Here is a 20,704-nt window from a genome sequence, read left to right on the forward strand (position 1 = left end):
GTCTTCTGGGGTCAAAAACATTGGCATCACTAGTGACCTTGTTAGAATTTTAAAAACTCACTTTATTCCATATCTTCTGGGAAAAAAAAAAAGCTTCACGACAGGATCTCCAGTTTATTGTACATATTTAAATTTGAGAGGTACCGTCTAACTCAACATGTCTTTTTTTTTTTTTTTTTTTTTTTTTTTGGGACGGAGTTTTGCTCTTGTTGCCCAGGCTGGAGTGCAATGGTGCGATCTCGGCTCACCACAACCTCCGCCTCCCGGGTTCAAGCGATTCTCCTGCCTCAGCCCCGCAAGAAGCTGGGATTACAGGCACACACCACCACGCCCACCTAATTTTGTATTTTTAGTAGAGATGAGGTTTCTCCATGTTAGTCAGGCTGGTCTCGAACTCCCAACCTCAGGTGATCCGCCCACCTCGGTCTCCCAAAGTGCTGGGATTACAGGCGTGAGCCACTGCTCCCGGCCTTCAACATGTCTTTTTTTGTCTGAAAAATATACACAACTCATTATGATGTAAATATAGCACTCAAAAATGTATACGTTTGTGTCCTCAATTATATTCTTTATCATCCAGAAAGGTATTATATATGCACTGGTGTTGTGGATCTTATGCCATTCTCTGCCCTCAGAGTAAGAGAATACATTAGAGAATATTTCTGTGTTAAAAATTATTGGATAATTTCAGTTATTCTTATAAGTCAGAACCAATTCTCTTTACTCTCTCATTTCACCTTAAGTGAAATAATAAATTCTGCCCATGGCCACTTGGTAAATATATGTGTGTCTCTGTGCTTGTGTTTTTCAGGAGACATTGACATTTAGGGATGTGGCCATAGAATTCTCTCTGGAGGAGGGGGAATGCCTGAACCCTGCTCAGCGGAATTTATATATGAATGTGATGTTAGAGAACTACAAAAACCTGGTCTTCTTGGGTGAGAATAACTTTAATACATAATTCTTAATATGCCCTAAACGTTTTATGTCTCTTTTTTTGTAGAATTTTTTTTTTGGTAATTTATACTTTGTATAAATGAGTTTCTGATCCCAGTTTTCAAGAAAATCTTGATGATTTGTCTGTGTAGAAAAGAATTTCTTTAACGTGTTTCATCTTGACCTGAACTTTCCACATTCCTGAGCTGATCTGCATCCTTCACTCTAGATTAGTGGTAATTCCAGAAATTTGGTGGCATAAAATATTGCCCGTATCTTAAAATCTGTTTTCCACCATCAATTTTTGATTCGTGAGTACCAGGTAGTAAAATTAAGGACCTACAAATTTAAAATATTTTCTAAATAGTTAGAGATGTGTCTCATTAATTAGTATTTTAGGATTAATTTTCTAAAATATTCTATTACATCCTTTTTACTGAGCACAGTACTAGGTTGGTAACCAGAGAATATAAGCAAGGTTTATGCTATTTACTTTTAATAAAGCAGGGATTGCTGTCTCTAAGCAAGACCCAATCACCAGTCTGGAGCAAGAAAAAGAGCCCTGGAATATGAAGAGACGTGAGATGGTGGATGAATCCCCGGGTAGGTGAGAGTGAACACAACAGATGACACAGATGAGAGGTACAAAGGTTAAAAAAAAAAAAAAAAAAACCAGTCCTTACAATGTGATTTGGGAAGCTGTGTTGCAAAGCATATAGTTTCTGAGAAGACTGAATATTTTCTTAAAATTTTCTCTCACTAAAGGGCATCTTCTGTCTTATGCTTTTAAATTCTCTAAGAATTTTCCTTTTCCTTAGGTGAACACACAAATATTTGCATAATTTTGAAAAACACTTTTTTTTTTTGAGACAAGAGTTTTGCTTTGGTTGCCCAGGCTGGATTGCAGTGGCGTGGTCTCGACTCACTGCAACCTGTGCCTCTTGGGTTCGACGATTTTCCTGCCTCAGTCTCCTGGGTAGCTGAGATTACAGGCGCCTGCCACCACACCCGGCTAATTGTTTTGTGTTTTTAGTAGAGACGGGGTTTTACCATGTTGGCCAGGCTGGTCTGGTACTCCTGTCCTCAAGTGATATGCGCACCTTGGCCTCCCAAAGTGCTGGGATTACAAGTGTGAGTCACTGCGCCTGGCTGAAAAACTCTATGTTACATTATTTTTTAGTTCTCTTTTTGCATTCTGTCTGAAATATGTGAGAGTAGTGGTTTCTGTTCCATTAGGGGTTTCTTGTTAATTTTTCTGCATAGTCCATCCTGTTTTTATTACTATAGTCTTAAAATATAGTTTGAAATTATAAATTATGATGTCCTGTCCCTCTGCTTTGTTCTTTTTTTTCTCAAGAATGCTTTGGCTATTTGAAGTTTATTGTAGTTTCTTGTAAATTTTAGAATTGTATTTTCTATTGTGAAAAAAATGCCACTGGAATTTTATTAGGAAGTTTATTGAATGTGTAGATTACTTTAGATAATATAGCACTTTAACAATATTTATTCTTTCAATCCATAGACATGAAATTTTGTGTTGTTGCTGAGACAGAGTCTTGCTCTGTCACCCAGGCTGGAGTGCAATGGTGCAATCTCAGCTCACTGCAACCTCCACTTTCCTAGTTCAAGTGATTCTCCTGCCTCAGCCTCCCTAATAGCTGGCATCACAGGCATGTGCCACCACACCCAGCTAATTTTTTTATTTTTAGTAGAGATGGGGTTTCATCATGTTGTCTAGGCTGGTCTTGATCTCCTGACCTTGTGATCCACCTGCCTTGGTCTCCCAAAGTGCTGGGATTACAGGTGTGAGCCACCACGCCCAGTGACATAAAATATTTTTAAATTTATTTTTGTCTTCTCTAATTTCTTTCATTGATATCTTATATATTTCATTGTAAAGATTTTTTTACCTTGGCCAGCCGCAGTGGCTCACACCTGTAATCCCAGCACTTTGGGAGGCCAGGGAGGGTGGATCACCTGAGGTCAGGAGTTCGAGACCAGCCTGACCAACATGGAGAAACCCCGTCTCTACTAAAAATACAAAAGTGGCTGGCCATATTACAGGCATAGATTACATGCCTGTAATCCCAGCTACTCGGGAGGCTAAGGCAGGAGAATCGCTTCAACCCAGGAGGCAGAGGTTGTGGTGAGCCAGGTTGGCACCATTGCTCTCCAGCCTGGGCAACATGAGCAAAACTCCATCTCAATAAAACAAAAAGATTTTTTACCTTCTTGGTTAAATTGGTTTTCAGAAATTTATTATTTTAATACTATTATAAATAAGATTGTTTTCTTTATTGCATCAGTTTAAGTGTATGGAACCATAACTTGTATGTTAATTTTATATTTTGCTAATTTACTGACTGTATTTATTAGTTTAGACAATTTTTTTGTTGTCGTTCAAGACAGTCTCACTGTGTCACCCAGGCTGGAGTGCAATGGCGTGATCTTAGCTTACTGCAGCCTCCACCTACTGGGTTCAAATGATTCTCCTCCCTCAGCCTCTCAAGTAGCTGGGACTACAGGTGCCCACCACCACACCTGGCTAATTTTTTTTTTTGTAGTTTTAGTAGAGACAGGGTTTCACTATGTTGGCCAGGCTGTTCTTGAAGTCCTGACCTTGTGATTTGCCCCCCTCAGCCCCCAAAAGTGCTGGGATTACAGGTATGAGCCACCACACCTGGCTTTTTAGACAAATTTTAATGTACTGTTTATGGTTTTTTATATAATAAGATCATGCGATCCACAAAAAGCAACTTTTTACTTATTTCTCTTCAATTCCATTGGCTTTTTAAAAATGTTTTTGACTAATCCTTGTGCCATACACTTCCAGTGCTACATTAAAATAGAAGCATTGACAATGGGCACAATATAGTTTTATATTGATATCTGTGAATTTGAAGGAGCAAACAACTCCTTAAGCTTTTATAAACTGGTTTCAGGAGGTAAAAATCTTTTTCTGTTGTGTCCCTAGGGTGATGGGATGCCCTCTGGGTTTGTAGTGAAAAGGGGTTGTAGCTTGGTCATAAGACTGCTCAGTCTGTGCTAGCATCCACCCTTAGATGGTTTGTTACAAAGGGCTTGGGTAATTGTAATTTCCATTTTATTTTTGGACAGATTGAATATTCTTTAAGACTTTGATCTGTAGGGCAGACACGAGGGCAGTGTCTGCAGTTGGCTCCATATATAATGGCCCTTATATCAGGATGTGAATGGGTTTCCCTTTCACTGAGTACCAGAGAGGATTTCCTCAGGTCACTGTGTGGGTTTCTAGTTAAGCAAAACTGATCATGAACTGTGGCTCAGAGAGCTGGAACTGAGTCATTAAACTACTTCAGGGACTACAGTAAAAACCAAGGTCTATAGGCCTGTCTACATGGCTGCAAATGGGTGTCTTCCTCCAGGTCTCTGGAAGGGCAGGACCTCTCTTAGACTGTAATTGGGAGGAGTTTGGGATGGTTACAGAGTTAACTTCAGAATTCTCTGTTGGACCAAGTTGGGTGGGCCATTGCTTGGTCTCTAGCCAAAACCAGGGGTCCTGTAGTTTCCCACATGAATAAGTGCCTGTCCTCTGAAAAAAACACTCCTCAATCTTGGGCTTCAGCAGAGTTTCACAACTCCCTCCCTGGGTCTCAAAGCTCTTCTAAAGGCACTTACTTGGGAGATGGGATCTTGTTTATCATCCGGGCTGGTCTTGAAATCCTGGCCTGCAGCAATTCTCCAACCTCAATGTACCATGTAGCAGTCATTACAGATGTGAGCCATGTTGCCTGGCTGTCTCATAAAGGCATTTTTTTTTGTCAGGGATGACTGAAAAACTTTTTTGCTGTGGTGAGGATAATCAAATAGAGCACCTTTTATTTTTTCATGTCACTGATGTTAATGTTTCTATACATTTTTACTTTCTATTTTCCATTTCACACTTGTCTGTAATTTTAGATTCAGACATTTAGGACAATGTGCTAGAATTTACATGTTATGCCTGAAATAAATCAGATAATTGATAGGCACTCCATATTACTAGAATGGTTACTTAAATTTAAGTTTGCTGCAGGTAAAAAGGAATTATAGGATTTTCACCCACTTTCTTCAGCATATATCTAAATGATAATTTACTTGTAAATATTTGTTTTACATATCAGAGGCTCTAACCCTATTTTGAAAAACATAAGTTTTAATTTAGCAATGTAATGTTGTTCTTTGCTTCTGAAGTTGGATTACAGCAGTTTCATTTTGTGTAAGAATAGAATATATTTAAAACATAAAAATTATCACATTTCTTTTACATGCTTATTAAAAGTTCCTCATTAGTATATTCTATTTATAATTATGCTGCATATTCTGTGAAATTTTACTGCCACATAGTGCATGCCAATTATTCGAAATACCTGCCTTCCATGAGTACACAAATATTGTAGTTATCCAGACAATTCTTTTTTAAAGGTATATTAACGTTGCATATCAGATTTTATGAGTAAACATGTCTCTTACTGTTGTGCAGTTTTCATATTAGTGTTTTTTCAGTGTAGGTTTCTTCACATCAGCTTATTGTGTTTTTTAGTTTTTCTTATATATTATAATTTTAGCCAATTGGCAATTCTATTTGTATACTTTAAGTCAATGTGATGTTTAATTAAGAGATAAATCAGCCATACATCTATCACAATTGGATTATATATGTATGTGTGTTTATCTATAAATATGACCCCTATATTGGTTATGGCTTCTCTTGTATATATTCTTTCTTAGCTGATTTTCAGTGGGTATTTTACCTTGTCTAAGTGAGGAGTCATGGAAATATTTTCATTATGTCTTATTTTCTCCATGTGCCTAATGATGAATATATATTTCCTTTGTGTGAGAGAAACACTTTTTGTGATTTGAAGGTAATTTTTGAGAAGATTTGTAATTTAGTATTTTTTCCATTTTTCCTTTAGAAAAAGTAATTGTTGTAAAAACACATAACAGGCCTGGCTCAGTGGCTCACGCCTGTAATCCCAGCACTTTGGGAGGCTGAGACAGGCGGATCACTTGAGATCAGGAGCTCCAGACCAGCCTGGCCAACATGGTGAAACCCTGTCTCTACTAAAAATACAAAATTTAGCTGGACATGGTGGCCTACGCCTGTAATTCGGGCTACACAGGAGACTGAGGCAGGAGAGTCGCTTAAACCCAGGAGGCAGAGGTTGCAGTGAGCTGAGATCACGCCACTGCCCTCCAGCCTGGGTGACAGAGCGAGATTCTGTCTCAAAAAAACGAGAAGAAAAAACAGTAAAAACATATTAAAATTCAGCATCTTAAGTCTATTTAAGTGCACATTTCAGGGCCAGACATGGTGGTGGCTCACACCTGTAATCCCTGGATTTTGGGAGGCCAAGACAGGAGTATCATTTGAGCTGAAAAGTTTAAGACTAGCCTGGGCAACATTTGGAGATTCCCTCTCTACAAAAATTTTTAAAAATATCCAGGCATGGTAGTGTGCACCTGTGGTCCCAGCTATTTGGGAGATTGAGGGGAGGATTACTTGAGTCTGGGAGTTTGAGGCTGAAGTGAGGCATAATTGTGCCACTGCACTTCAGCTTGAGTGACAGAGTGAGACGCTGTCTCAAAAAGAAGCTGTACATTTCAGTCATGTTAAATATATTCACATTGTTATGCAAAAGACTTCTAGAAATTTTACATCTTGTGAAACTAAAACTCAGTACCCATTTAACTAACAAGAACCCATTTTGCCCTCTCCCCAGCCCTTGACAAACACCGTTCCACTTTGTTTTTATGAGTGTGACTACTTAAGATATCTCATATACATAGTGGAATCATATAGTTTTTATCATTTTGTTATGGGCTTATTTCACATGACTTAATATTTTCAAAGTTTATCTTAAAATGTGACAAGATTTCTTTGATTATATTTGATTTAATTACGATAATATTTGATAATCTGATTTCTGTGATATTTCATTGGATGTATATGTTACATTTTTGATGTGTTTGTAAATTAAGAGACACTTGGGTTGCTTCTGCCTTTTGGCTTTTGTGAATACTGGTACAATAAACATGGATGTTCAAATTTGTCTTCTAGGCCCTGTGCTGCATATTTTGGAAATATATTCATAAGTGGGATTGCTGTATTTGATGATAATTCCATTTTTCATTCAGAAGCATTTATAACATTTTAAAATAATGGTTGCATCTTGTTTTCTACCAACAGTCAACATAGTTTTATTTTCATTGCATCATCAACAGATTTGGTGTTTTAAAAAAAGGTATAGTGGCCATTGTAATGAGTGTGAGGCAATTTTGTTTTTTCATTTTATTTATTTATTTATTTATTTATTGTGATGAAGTCTTACTGTTATCACCCAGGCTGGAGTACAATGGCGCAATGGCTCACTGCAACCTCCGCCTCCTGGATTCCAGCAATTCTCCTGCCTCAGCCTCCCGAGTAGCTGAGATTACAGGCACCTGCCATCATGCCTGGATGGTTTTTGTATTTTTAGTAGAAACGGGGTTTTCACCATGTTGGTCAGGCTGGTCTTGAACTCCTGACTTCAGGTGATCCTACCTGACTCGGCCTCCCAAAGTGCTGGGATTACACTCGTGAGGCGAGCGCCTGGCCTCATTTTTATTTTTATGTGTTTCTCTGCAGATCATTAATTCTGCTTTTCTTTTCAAATGTTTTTTTCCCATTTGGGTATATTTTTTGATGAAAATTATTTTTTCATTTCTTTCTTTTTTTTTTTTTTTTTTTTTGAGTTGGAGTCTCACTCTGTTTCCCAGACTGGAGTGCAATTATGTGATCTTGGCTCACTGCAAACTCTGCCTACTGGGTTTAAGTGATTCTCCTGCCTCAGCCTCCTGAGTAGCTGGGATTATAGGTGCCTACCACCATGCCTGGCTGATTTTTGTATTTTTAGTAGAGAGAGGGTTTCACCATCTTGGTCAGGCTAGTCTTGAACTCCTGACCTCGTAATTCACCCACCTCGGCCTCTCAAAGTGCTGGGATTACCTGCGTGAGCCACCGCACCTGGCCTTACTTTTTCATTTCTAAATAAAGTTATTCAACTTTATTGTTCAGTTTTAACAGTTGTTCATATATTCTGAATATTAACTACTTTCACTTGCGATTTGCATATATTTTCACCCACTTCCTAGATGACATTTTCAGTCTATTGATTTTTTTTTTAATGTGCAGAAATTCTGAAGTATAGTGTAGTTAAATATTTCTGTTCTTTCCTTTGTTGCATATGCATTTAATGTCGTATCTTAGGAAATGGTGCCAAGACCCATGTCAAGTTTTTTTTTCTAAGAGATTCACTAGTTTTTTGTTTTTTGTTTGTTTGTTTGTTTTTTCTTTCTATGTCTAAGCATTTTATTTGAAATATTTTTTGGCCAGGCGCAGTGGCTCATGCCTATAATCTCAGCACTTTGGGAGACGGAGGCGGGTGAATCACTTGTGGTCAGGAGTTGAACACCAGCCTGGCCAACATGGTGAAACCCCGTCTCTACTAAAAATACAAAAATTAGCCGGGTGTGCTGGTGCACACCTGTAGTCCTAGCTACTCGGGAGGCTGAGGCAGGAGAATTGTTTGAACCTGGAAGGTGGAAGTTGGCAGTGAGCCGAGATCATGCCACTACACTCTAGCCTTGGTGACAGAATGAGACTCCATCTCAAAAAAAATAAATAGGCCGGGCGCGGTGGCATATACCTGTAATCCCAGCATGTTGGGAGGCCAAGGCGGGAGGGTCACGTGAGGGTCAGGAGGTCGAGACCAGCATGGCCAACATATAGTGAAACCCCATCTCTACTAAAAAATACAAAACTTAGCTGGACATTGTGGCATGTGCCCGTAGTCCCACCTACTTGGGAAGCTGAAGCAGAAGAATCACTTGAATCTGGGAGGCAGAGATTTCAGTGAGCTGAGGTCGCACCACTGCACTCCAGCCTGGGCAATAAAGCGAGACTCCGTCACTCCAAAAATAAATAAATAAATAAAATAAAATCAGGCCGGGCACGGTGGCTCACGCCTGTAATCCCAGCACTTTGGGAGGCCAAGGCGGGTGGATCACGAGGTCAGAAGTTCGAGACCAGCCCGACCAACATGGTGAGACCCCGTCTCTACTAAAAATACAAAGATTAGCTGGGTGTGGTGGCAGGCGCTTGTAATCCCAGCTACTCAGGAGGCTGAGTCATGAGAATCACTTGAACCTGGGAGGCAGATGTTGTAGTGAGCCAAGATCACACCACTGCACTCCAGCCTGGGGGATAGAGCAAGACTCTGTCTCAAAAATAAAATAAAATAAAATAAAATATTTTTTGTATATGGTTCAAGGAAATGATTCAACTTTATCAGTGTTGTTATCCAGTTTATGGCATTATTTTTTTGAAAAGATTCTCTCTTCTCTGTTGTGTGCTTATGGCAACTTTGTGGAAGATCATGTAATCATATACAGAAGGCTTCATTTCTGGGCTCTCCACTCTGTTCTTTTATCTGTTTATCTGCCTTTGTGTCACTACCATACTGTTTTTGTTATTTTAGCTTATTTATTTATTTATTATGTTTTGAGATGGAGTCTAGCTCTGTTGCCAGGCTGGAGTGCAGTGGTGCGATCTCAGCTCACTGCATCTCTGCCTCCCGGGTTCAAGCGATTATCCTGCCTCAGGCTACTAAGTGGCTGGGATTACAGGCAGGCGCTGCCACACCCAGCTAATTTTTGTATTCTTAGTAGAGACGGGATTTCACCATGTTGGCCAGGATAGTCTCGATCCCCTGACATCGTGATCCACCCACCTCAGCCTCCCAAAGTGCTGGGCTTACAGGCATGAGCCACCGTACCTGGCCTATTTTAGCTTTTAATGTGTTTTAAAATTTGGAAGTATAATGCCTCTTTGAAGGCTGGTTATAGTTCATAATCAAATTTTTAAATTTTAGACGAGTTTTTTTTTTTGTTTTTGTTTTGTTTTTTTTTTTGTTTTTTGAGACAGAATTTCACTCTTGTTGCCCAGGCTGGAGTGCAATGGTGCAATCTCAGCTCACTGCAACCTCCGCCTCCCGGGTTCAAGCAATTGTCCTGCCTCAGCCTCCCGAGTAGCTGGGATTACAGGCATGCGCCACCACACCCAGCTAATTTTGTGTGCTTAGTAGAGACGGGGTTTCTCCATGTTGGTCAGGCTGATCTTGAACTCCCGACCTCAGGTGATCTGCCTGCCTTGGCCTCCCAAAATGCTGGGATTGCAGGTGTAAGCCACCATGCCCAGCCACAGATAAGATTTCTATAATGAAACTGTACTATTGGGATTTTTAAAGAGCTTATATTGAATTTGTTTCTCACTGTAATTTGTATTGACATCTTAACAAAATTAATTTTATTGACCATTGAACAAAAATATGTTGAAGAGTGTCTTCTATTTTTATTTTATTTTTTTTAGAGACAGGGTTTTCCTATGTTGTCCATGCTAGTTTTGAACCTCTGAGCTCAAGCAATCTTCCTGCCCAGACTTCCTAAATGCTAGTATTGGAGGCATGAGCCACCACACTCAACCCATGTGTTTTATTTTTAGATATTCTTGGATTTGCCAGTTTTACTTTTTAATTTCTAGTTTTATTCAGTTTTGGTCAGAAAACAAAGTGTTTGATTTTGGTCTTCTTATTTATTGTCGTTTTGAGACAGGATCATATTTGTCACCCATGTTGGAGTACATTGACATAAATTTGACTCACTGCAACTTCAGCCTCCTTGACTCAAGTGATCTTTCCACCGCAGCCTCCTATGTAGCCAAGACTACAGACATGCACTACCATGCCTCACTAATTTTTTGGGTTATTTGTAGTAATGGGTCTCACTAGACAGGGTCTCACTGTGTTACTCAGGCTGGTGTCAATCTTCTGATCCCAAGTGATCCTCCCACCTTCATCTTCCAAATTATTGGGACTGTAGGTACCAACCACACATCCATCCAGTATTTAATAAGACTTGTTGACGTGTCCTAACAGAATACATCAGGTGCAAATAAGAACATTGTGTTGTTTCTTGCTTTTAACTGAAAAGTTTTGTACCTATCTGTTAAGGCTAGTTGGTCTGTGGTATGGTTTGGATGTCTATGTGCTGCAAACCTCATGCTGCAATGTAATCCTCAAGGTTAGATGTGAAACCTCGTGGGAGGTGTTTGGGTCATGGGGACAAATTCTTCATGAATGCCTTCATGCAATCCTGGTCATGAGAAAGTTTTCACTCCAATAATTCAAATGAGAGCTGGTTCATTTAAAGAAACTGACTCCTTCACCTCACGCTTGCCGTCTCTTACCATGTGATATGTCCAGTTACTCTTTGTCTTCCATCATGATTGTAAATTTCCTGAGACCCTCACCAGAAGCAGATGCTGTTACACCCTTTTTGTACAGTCTGCTGAGCTGTGAGCCAAATAAACCTTCTTTCTTTATAAGTTATGCACTCAGGTATTCCTCTTTATGCAAAATAGTTAATACAGTCTATAATGTCTGTTTTCTGTTTTCTTATTGATCTTTTATCTGAAATTTCTATTTATTATTGTAAATGATGTCTTGATCTCTAAAATTATGTTGCTATGTATTTCTTGCTTCACCTTTGCCAAAATTTGCTTTGTATATTTTGGAAACCTCATGTTATATATACAGACACATATACATATAAATAGGTATGATAGTTATAGATTCCTGGTAAATTGACCCATTTGACCATTATATAATACCGTGTTTGTCCTATGCTAGTACTTGACTTAAAACATATCCAATATAATTATTACCACCTCACCCAATTGTGGCTACTATTTGCATGGAATATAGACTTTTTTCCATTCTGTTACTTTCAACCTATTTGACTCAATGCTAAAATGAGTCTCTTATAGACAGCAAATTGTATGCTTTTTAACTTAAGTCACTAAGCCATCTTATTTTTTTCTTTTTGTAAATTTATTTATTTTTGAGATAAAGTCTCACTCTGTCAACCAGGCTGGTTTGCAGTGGCATGATCATGACTCACTGTAGCCTCAACCTCCCAAACTCGGATGATCTCATTTCAGCTTCTTGAGTAGCTGGGTTGCAAATATTTGCCATCCCAAGCCCAGATAGTTTTTTGTACCTTTTTCTGTAGATATAGTTTTTTGCCCTGTTGTCTAGGTTGGTCTCAAACTCCTGAGTTAAAGTGATCAGATTCCTCAGCGTCCAAAAGTTCTGAGATTACATTTTTTAAATAAGTAGTTTAATTAATTTATATTTTAAATGACTGCTTAAAGATACAAAATTACTATTACCAGTTTCATTTTTGTTGTTTTCTTAAATTTAATGTAATTTAATTTTATTTCAGGATACATGTGCAGGATGTGCAGGTTTGTTACATAAGTAAACGTGTGCCGTGGTGGTTTGCTGCATCTATTAACCCCTGACCTCGGTGATAAGCCCTGCATGCATTAGCTATTTATCCTGATCCTCTCCCTCCCCTGCAACAGGCCCCAGTGTGTGTTGTTTCCCTCCATGTGTCCATGTGTTCTTATTGTTTAGCTTCCACTTATAAGTGAGAACATGTAGTGTTTGGTTTTCTGTTCCTGTGTTAGTCTGCTGAAAATAATGGCTTCCAGCTCCATCTCTGTCTTTGCAAAGAACATAATCTTGTTCCTTTTTATGGCTGCATAGTAGTCTATGGTGCATATGTACCACATTTTCTTTATCCAGTCTGTCATAGATGGGCATTTGGGTTGATGCCATGTCTTTGCTATTGTGAATTGTGCTGCAATGAAGATACACATCCATGTATCTTTATAGTAGAATGATTTATATTCCTTTGGTATATACCCAGTATAATGGGATCGTTGGGTCCAACAGTATATCTGGTTCTAGGTCTTTGAGGAATCGCCATACTGGCTTTCATGATGGTTGAACTAATTTACATTCCCACCAAAAGTGTAAAAGCATTTCTGTTTCTCCATAGCCTCACCAACATCTGTTGTTTCTCGGCTTTTTACTAATCACCATTTTGACTGACATGCAATGGTACTTCATTGTAATTTTGATTTGCATTTCTTTAATGATCACTGATGTTGAGCTTTTTTTCATGTTTGTTGGCCACATAAATGTCTTCTTTTGAGACGTTGTTTCTTCTTGTTCTTTGCTCACTTTTTAATGAGATTGTTTGTTTTATTCTTGTAAATTTGTTTAAGTTCTTTGTAGACTCTGGATATTAACCTTTGTCAGATGGATAGATTGCAAAAATGTTCTCCCATTCAGTAGATTGTCTGTTCACTCTGATGATAATTTATTTTGCTGTGCAGAAGCTCTATAATTAGATACAATTTGTCAATGTTTGCTTTTGTTGCAATTGCTTTTGATGCTTCCATCGTGAAATCTTTGCCCATGCCTATGTCCTGAATGGTATTGCCTAAATTTTATTTTAGGGTTCTTGTAGTTTTGGGTTTCAAATTTAAGTCTTCAATTCATCTTGAGTTAATTTTTGTATAAGTATAAGAAAGGGGGTCCAGTTTCAATTTTCTGCCTATGGCTAGCTAGTTCTCCCAGCACCATTTTTTTTTTTTTTTTTTGAGACGGAGTCTCGCTCTGTGGCCCAGGCTGGAGTGCAGTGGCGCAATCTCGGCTCACTGCAAGCTCCGCCTCCCGGGTTCACACCATTCTCCCACCTCAGCCTCCCGAGTAGCTGGGACTACAGCCGCCCGCCACCACGCCTGGCTAATTTTTTGTATTTTTAGTAGAGACGGGGTTTCACCATTTTAGCCAGGATGGTCTCGATCTCCTGACCTCGTGATCCGCCTGCCTTGGCCTCCCAAAGTGCTGGGATTACAGGCGTGAGCCACCGCGCCCAGCCCCTCCCAGCACCATTTATTAAAAGGGAATCCTTTTCTCATTTCTTGTTTTTGTCAGGTTTTTCAAAGATCAGATGGTTGTAGATATGCAGTCTTAGATTTCTGAGTTCTCTATTCTGTTCCATTGGTCTGTGTGTCTGTTTTTATAACAGTACCAGGCAGCTTTGGTTACTATAGCCTTGTAGTATAGTTTGAAGTTGGATATCATGATGCCTCCAGTTTTGTTCTTTTTGCTTAGGATTCTCTTGGCTATATGGGGTCTTTTGGGGTTTCATATGAATTTTAAAATAGTTTTTTTTCTAATTCTGTGAAGAATATCAGTAGTAGTTTAGTCAGAATAGCATGGAATCTATAAATTACTTTGAGCAGTATGGCCATTTTTACAGTATTGATTCTTTCTGTCTTTTTCATTTGTTTGTGTCCTCTCTGATTTTCTTGTGCAGCAGTTTGTAGTTCTCCTTGAAGAGGTCTATCACTTCCCTTGTTAGCTGTATTCCTTGGTACTTTATTCTCTTTGTAGCAGTTGTGAATGGGAGTTTATTCATGATTTGGCTCTCTGCTTGTTTATGGTTGGTGTATTGGAATGCTTGTGATTTTTGCACATTGATTTTGTATCCTGAGACTTTGCTGAAGTTGCTTATTAGATGAAGAAGCTACGACAATGGGGCTTTCTAGATCTATTATCATGTTGTCTGCAAACATGTCGTCTGCAAGCTTCTGCAGACAGAAGTTTGACTTCCGAATTGAATACTGCTTATTTATTTCTCTTGCCTGATTTCCCTGGCTGGAACTTCCAATACTATATTAAATAGGAGTGATGAGAGGGCATCCTTGTCTAGTGCTAGTTTTCAAGGGGAATGCTTCCAGTTTTTGCCCTTTTAGTATGATATTGGCTGTGGATTTGTCATAGATCTTACTATTTTGATGTATGTTCCATGAATACCTAGTTTATTGAGAGTTTTTAACATGAAGCGATGTTGAATTTGATCGAAGGCCATTTCTGCATCTATTGAGATAATCATGTGGTTTTTGTCTTTAAATCTGTTTATGTGATGAATTATATTTATCGATTTTTGTATGTTGAACTAGTCTTGCATCCCAGGAATAAAGCTGACTTGATTGTGGTGGATAAGCTTTTTAATGTGTTGCTGGATTCAGTTTGCAAGTATTTTATTGAGAATTTTTATATTAATGTTTATCAGGGATATTGGCTTGAAGGTTTTTTTTTTATTGTTATATCTCTGCCAGGTCTTGATATCAGGATGATGCTGGCCTCATAGAATGAGTTAAGGAGAGGCCCCTCCTTTTCTATCATTTGGAATAGTTTCAGAAGAAATGCTACTCTTTGTACCTCTTGTAGAATTTAGCTATAAATTCATCTGGTCCTGGACTTTTTATGGTTGGTAGGCTATTTGTTACTGCCTCAATTTCAGAACTTGTTATTGGTCTATTCAGGGATTCAACTTCTTCCTGTTCAGACTTGAAAGGATGGATGTGTCCAGGAATTTATCCATTTCTTCTAGATTTTCCAGTTTTTGTGCACAGAGGTGTTTATAGTATTTTCTGAAAGTTGTTTTTATTTCTATGGGGTCAGTGGTGATATCCCCTTTATCATTTTTTATTGTCTATTTCATTCATCTCTATCGCTAGTGTCTATTTTATTAATTTTGTCAAAAAAAAACAGCTCCTGGATTCATTGATTTTTTTTTTTTTTGAAGGGTTTTTTGTGTCTCTGTGTCCTTCACTTCCAGTCTGAATCTGGTTATTTCTTGTCTTCTGCTAGCTTTAAGGTTTGTTTGCTCTTGGTTTTCTCGTTCTTTTAGTTGTGATGTTAGGGTGTCCATTTGAGATCTTTCTGGCTTTTTCATTTGGGTATTTAGTGCTATAAATTTCCCCATGAAATTGTTTGTTTGTTTGTTTGTTTGAGACAGAGTGTTACACTGTCACACTGGGGTGCAGTGGCATGTTATGATTTCAGTTCTTTTGAATTTGCTGAGAAGTGTTTTACTTCCACTTACGTTATCAATTTTTTTTCTTTTCTTTTTTTTTTTTTTGAGACCGAGTCTTGCTCTGTCATCCAGGCTGGAGTACAATGGCACAATCTCGGCTCACTGTAACCTCCACCTCCCAGGTTCAAGCGATTCTCCTGTCTAAGCCTCCTGAGTAGCTGGGATTACAGGCACACGCTGCCACGCCTGGCTAATTTTTTGTATTTTTAGTAGAGACGGGGTTTCTCTGTGTTCCCCAGGCTGGATTTGAACTCCTGAGCTCAGGGAATCCACCCACCTCGGCCTCCCAAAGTGCTAGGGTTAGAAGCGTGAGCCACCATGCCCGGCCATGTGATCAATTTTAGAGTAAGTGCCATGTGGAACATAGAAGAATGTGTATTGTGTTTGGCTGGAGAGTTCTGTAGATACCTGTCAGGTCCACTTGACCCACAGCTGAGTTCAAGCCTTGTTACTTTTCTGTCTCAATGATCTGTCTAATATTAACAGTGGGGCATTAAAGACTCTCACTATTATTATGTGGAAGTCTAAGTCTCTTTATAGTTCTCTAAGAATGTGTTTTATGAATCTGGGTGCTCCTTGAATTGATCTCTTTACCATTATGTAATGCACTTCTTTGTCTTTTTTGATCTTTGTTGGTTTAAAGTTTGTTTTGTCAGAAACTATGATTGCAGGCCGGGCTCGGGGGCTCATGCCTGTAATCCCAGCACTTTGGGAGGCCAAGGTGGACAGATCACGAGGTCAGGAGATCAAGACCATCCTAGCTAACACAGTGAAACCTTGTCTCTACTAAAAATAAAATTAGCTGGGTGTGGTGGCAGGCGCCTGTAGTCCCAGCTACTTGGGAGGCTGAGGCGGGAGAATGGCATGAACCCAGGAGGTGGAGCTTGCAGTGAGCTGAGATTGCGCCACTGCACTCCAACCTAGGTGACAGAGCGAGACTCCATCTCAAAAAAAAGATTACAACCCCTGCTTTTTTTTTCCTGCTTTTATTTGCTTTGTAATTTTCCTCCATTCCTTTACTTTGAGCCTACGTTTGTCTTTTCATGTGAAATGGGTCTCTTTAATACAGCACACAAATGGGTTGTGACTCTTTATCCAGCTTGCCCTTCTGTGTCTTTCAATTGAGGCATTCAGCCTATTACATTTAAGGCTAATATTGTTATGTTTGATTTTGATTCTATCCAAGTGGTGCTAGCTGCTTATTTTGCAGAGTCATTGATGTAGTTGTTTTATAGCATCATTCGTCTTTGTACTTCACTGTGTTTTTGCAGTGGCTGGTAATAGCTTTTTTCTTCCCATATTTAATGCTTCTTTAATAGCTGTATCTAGCAAGGCAGGCCTGGTGGTCATGTATTCCTTCAGCATTTGCTTCTCCAAAAAGAATTTTATTTTTCTCCAGTTACAAAGACTTAGTAATGTTATTTTATTGTTTTATTTGATTCTTGTATCTTTGTTCCTCATTTTCTCTTTTTCTGTCTTTGTGTCTTTTTTATACTTATCTTGATATGCTTTTACTTCTTATTTTGTTTTGTGTATCTATGCAGATATATTCTTGGTGGTATATTGGGAATTACATAACACCTCTAAAAGATAAAACAGTGTATTTTAATCTGGTAAAAAAGGAACTTCAGCTGGATTCATAAATTTTTTCTCATTATATCTGCCCTCAAATTTGTCATTGTGTTGCTAATCATATATTTTATGTTGTATATCATTAACAAATGTTTATAATGATTTCTGTTCTTTTACCTTTCAAATTTTAGAGAATAATTAAAAATGTTTTTTGTGCTGTTATTATAATGCTAAGAAATTCCATTTTTGTGTATGTGCATTTTTCCCTAGAAAATAATGTATTTTATATGATAAAATTATTATTTATAAAATTATTTTGTTTATATTATTTTCAGTAGAAGCAACTGCTTTCAGCATCTTTTATGTTTAGGGCATATGAAGTGCCAATATGTTTTTTCAGAATTTGGTTATTTTTGAAGGTTTTTTTCTTTTTATTTGGCAGGACTGGTATTATTCTCACTTGATAGCTATTTTTTTTTTAGGACTTTGACTATATCACAGTTTCCATCTGGCCTGCAAAGGTTTTGTTGATGGTTCACTGACTATCTTATAAGACTATGCTTGTAAATGACATGCCATTTTTATCTTGCAGCTCCATTCTCTTCTTGTCTGTGGTTTTTGAAATTGTGCTTATATATGTGTTTGTTATAAATATCTTTGTGTGTATCATAATTGTTCGTTGAGCTTCTTCATTTTGACAATATTTTCTCTTTCAGAATTTTTGAGTTATATTTTCTTTTGATATTTTTTAACTTTACAATGTCTGTTTTTTGGATATTTTAAATATTTTTTTCTTATCCTCAGTTTTTTCTGGTTTTCTATAGTTCTCCATGTTCCTATTTTACTCATTGAGTATTCAATTTATTTTTAATTTTTAAAATTAATATATACATCTTTTTTATGGTTTCTTTCTGAAAATTTTATAATATTTTTGATAGAACCATTTTGCCCTATTTTGTATTCATTGTAATCTTTGATTAAAATTTGGACATTAAATAAAGCTACCTGACACAGTTTTTATCATGTAGTTTTCTCCTGGCATAGTCTGAAAACAATTATCTTGGTTAGAGATCCTGGTAGACTCTCAAACATGTTCTTAGAATGTATCTTGTCTAAAATTTTGTGTTTACTTTTTAAAGGAGTTTATTTCTGCTTCATCTTAATCAGTAACCATTTGCTCTATCTGTTTTCTGTCTGCTGTACTGCAGTCTCTCTGCTGCTGTAACAATTACCTTTGGTCTCAAGACCCAAACTGTAACTCCAAAATATACCACCATTTTTTTCAGCACTTTATGTTATGGGAGACCAGTTTCCGGAAAGGCCCCTAAAAGCAAGTAATATAGATGTATGTGCCCTTATTTTACTTGTTTATTAAAAAAGAAACCCAAAGTTAGCAATTTGAAAGGCACTGTGTTATATTGTTGAGTAGGAAGAACTGTGTTGGGCAAAGGTAACGGACTTTTCTTTTTCTTCTGTTTCTTTGCATTCCTGTGTACTCATCTGTGTACTCACCTGGGGAACTTTACATGCTTATTTATAAGTTTTCCTCATGTATTTTGGTCAGTATGTTTTTATTACATTTATATGTCTATGAAGGATTTAGGGCCTGTGGTATTTTATTATGGCATCTTGCTTATGTAGTTTGTATAATATAGGTTAGATTTGTAAAGTATGTTTATCTAAGTCTAGTAAGTTGAATAATTTGTTGTTTTTATTTCTTTCAGCTATGTGTTCTTATTTTACGAGAGACCTTTGGCCAGAGCAAGACATAAAAGATTCTTTTCAACAAGTGATACTGAGAAGATACAGAAAATGTGAACATGAGAATTTACAGTTAAGAAAAGGCTCCACAAGTGTGGATGAGTGTAAGGTGCACAAAGAAGGTTATAATAAACTAAACCAGTGTTTGACAACTACCCAGAGCAAAATATTTCAATGTGATAAGTATATAAAAGTCTTTCATAAAATTTTAAATTCAAATAGACAGAAGACAAGACATACTGGAGAGAAACCTTTCAAATGTAAAAAATGTGATGAATCATTTTGCATGCTTTTACACCTAAGTCAACATAAAAGAATTCATATTAGAGAGAATTCTTACCAATGTGAAGAATGTGACAAAGTCTTTAAGCGGTTCTCAACCCTTACTAGACACAAGAGAATGCATACTGGAGAGAAACCCTTCAAATGTGAAGAATGTGGCAAAGCTTTTAAGCACTCCTCAACACTTACTACACATAAGATAATTCATACTAGAGAGAAGCCCTTCAAATGTGAAGAATGTGGTAAAGCTTTTAACCACCCTTCAGCCCTTACTACACATAAGTTTATTCATGCTAAAGAAAAACCCTACAAATGTGAAGAATGTGACAAAGCTTTTAATCGATTCTCATACCTTACTAAACATAAGATAATTCATTCTGGAGACAAATCTTACAAATGTGAAGAATGTGGCAAAGGCTTTAAGTGGTCCTCAACCCTTACAAAACATAAAAGAATTAATACTGGAGAGAAACCCTACAAATGTGAAGAATGTGGCAAAGCTTTAATGTGTCTTCACACCTTACTACACATAAGATAATTCATACTGGAGAGAAACCTTACAAATGTGAAGAATGTGGCAAAGCTTTTAACCAATCCTCAAACCTTACCAAACATAAGATAATTCATACTGGAGAGAAACTCTACAAATGTGAAGAATGTGGCAAAGCTTTTAACCGATCTTCAAACCTTACTACACATAAGAGAATTCACACTGGATAGAAACCCTACAAATGTGAAGAATGTGGCAAAGCTTTTAACCGATCCTCAAACCTTACTAAACATAACACAATTCATACTGGAGAGAAATCTTACAAATGTGAAGAATGTGGTAAAGTGTTTAACCAATCCTCAACTCTTACTAAACATAGGAAAATTCAGTAGGGCGTGGTGGCTCACGCCTGTAATCCCAACACTTTGAGAGGACTAGGTGAGCAGACTGTGAGGTCAGGGGTTCGAGACCAGCCTGGCCAACATGGTAAAACCCCGTCTCTACTAAAAATACAAAAATTTGCTGGGTGTGGTGGCAGGCGTCTGTAATCCCAGCTACTCGGGAGGCAGAGGCAGGAGAATTGTTTGAACCCAGGAGGCAGAGGTTGCAGTGAGCTGAGATCTTGCCATTCTACTCCAGCCTGGGCCACAAGGCGCAAGACTCCATCTCAAAAAAAAAAAAAAAAAGGAAAATTCATACTGGAAAGAAACCCTACAACTTTGAAGAATGTGCCAGTGCTTTCTACCACTCCTTGAACCTTATTAAAGAAAATAATTCATACCGGAGAGAAGTTCTACAAATGTG

General features: G+C 37.9%; 1 protein-coding gene across 1 annotated transcript; it reads left to right on the plus strand.

Annotated features, from left to right (window-relative positions):
• Window positions 1-895: 895 nt before the first annotated feature.
• On the plus strand, window positions 896-20,448 carry LOC100585225 (zinc finger protein 714-like). Its single transcript, XM_030809434.1, is given in 4 exon segments — window positions 896-938; window positions 1,441-1,539; window positions 19,092-19,907; window positions 19,910-20,448. Coding segments are annotated over 4 exon segments (1,497 nt in total).
• The last annotated feature ends 256 nt before the right edge of the window (window positions 20,449-20,704 follow it).

This window comes from Nomascus leucogenys, chromosome 3, assembly GCF_006542625.1.
Source record: "Nomascus leucogenys isolate Asia chromosome 3, Asia_NLE_v1, whole genome shotgun sequence".
Taxonomy (NCBI): domain Eukaryota; kingdom Metazoa; phylum Chordata; class Mammalia; order Primates; family Hylobatidae; genus Nomascus; species Nomascus leucogenys.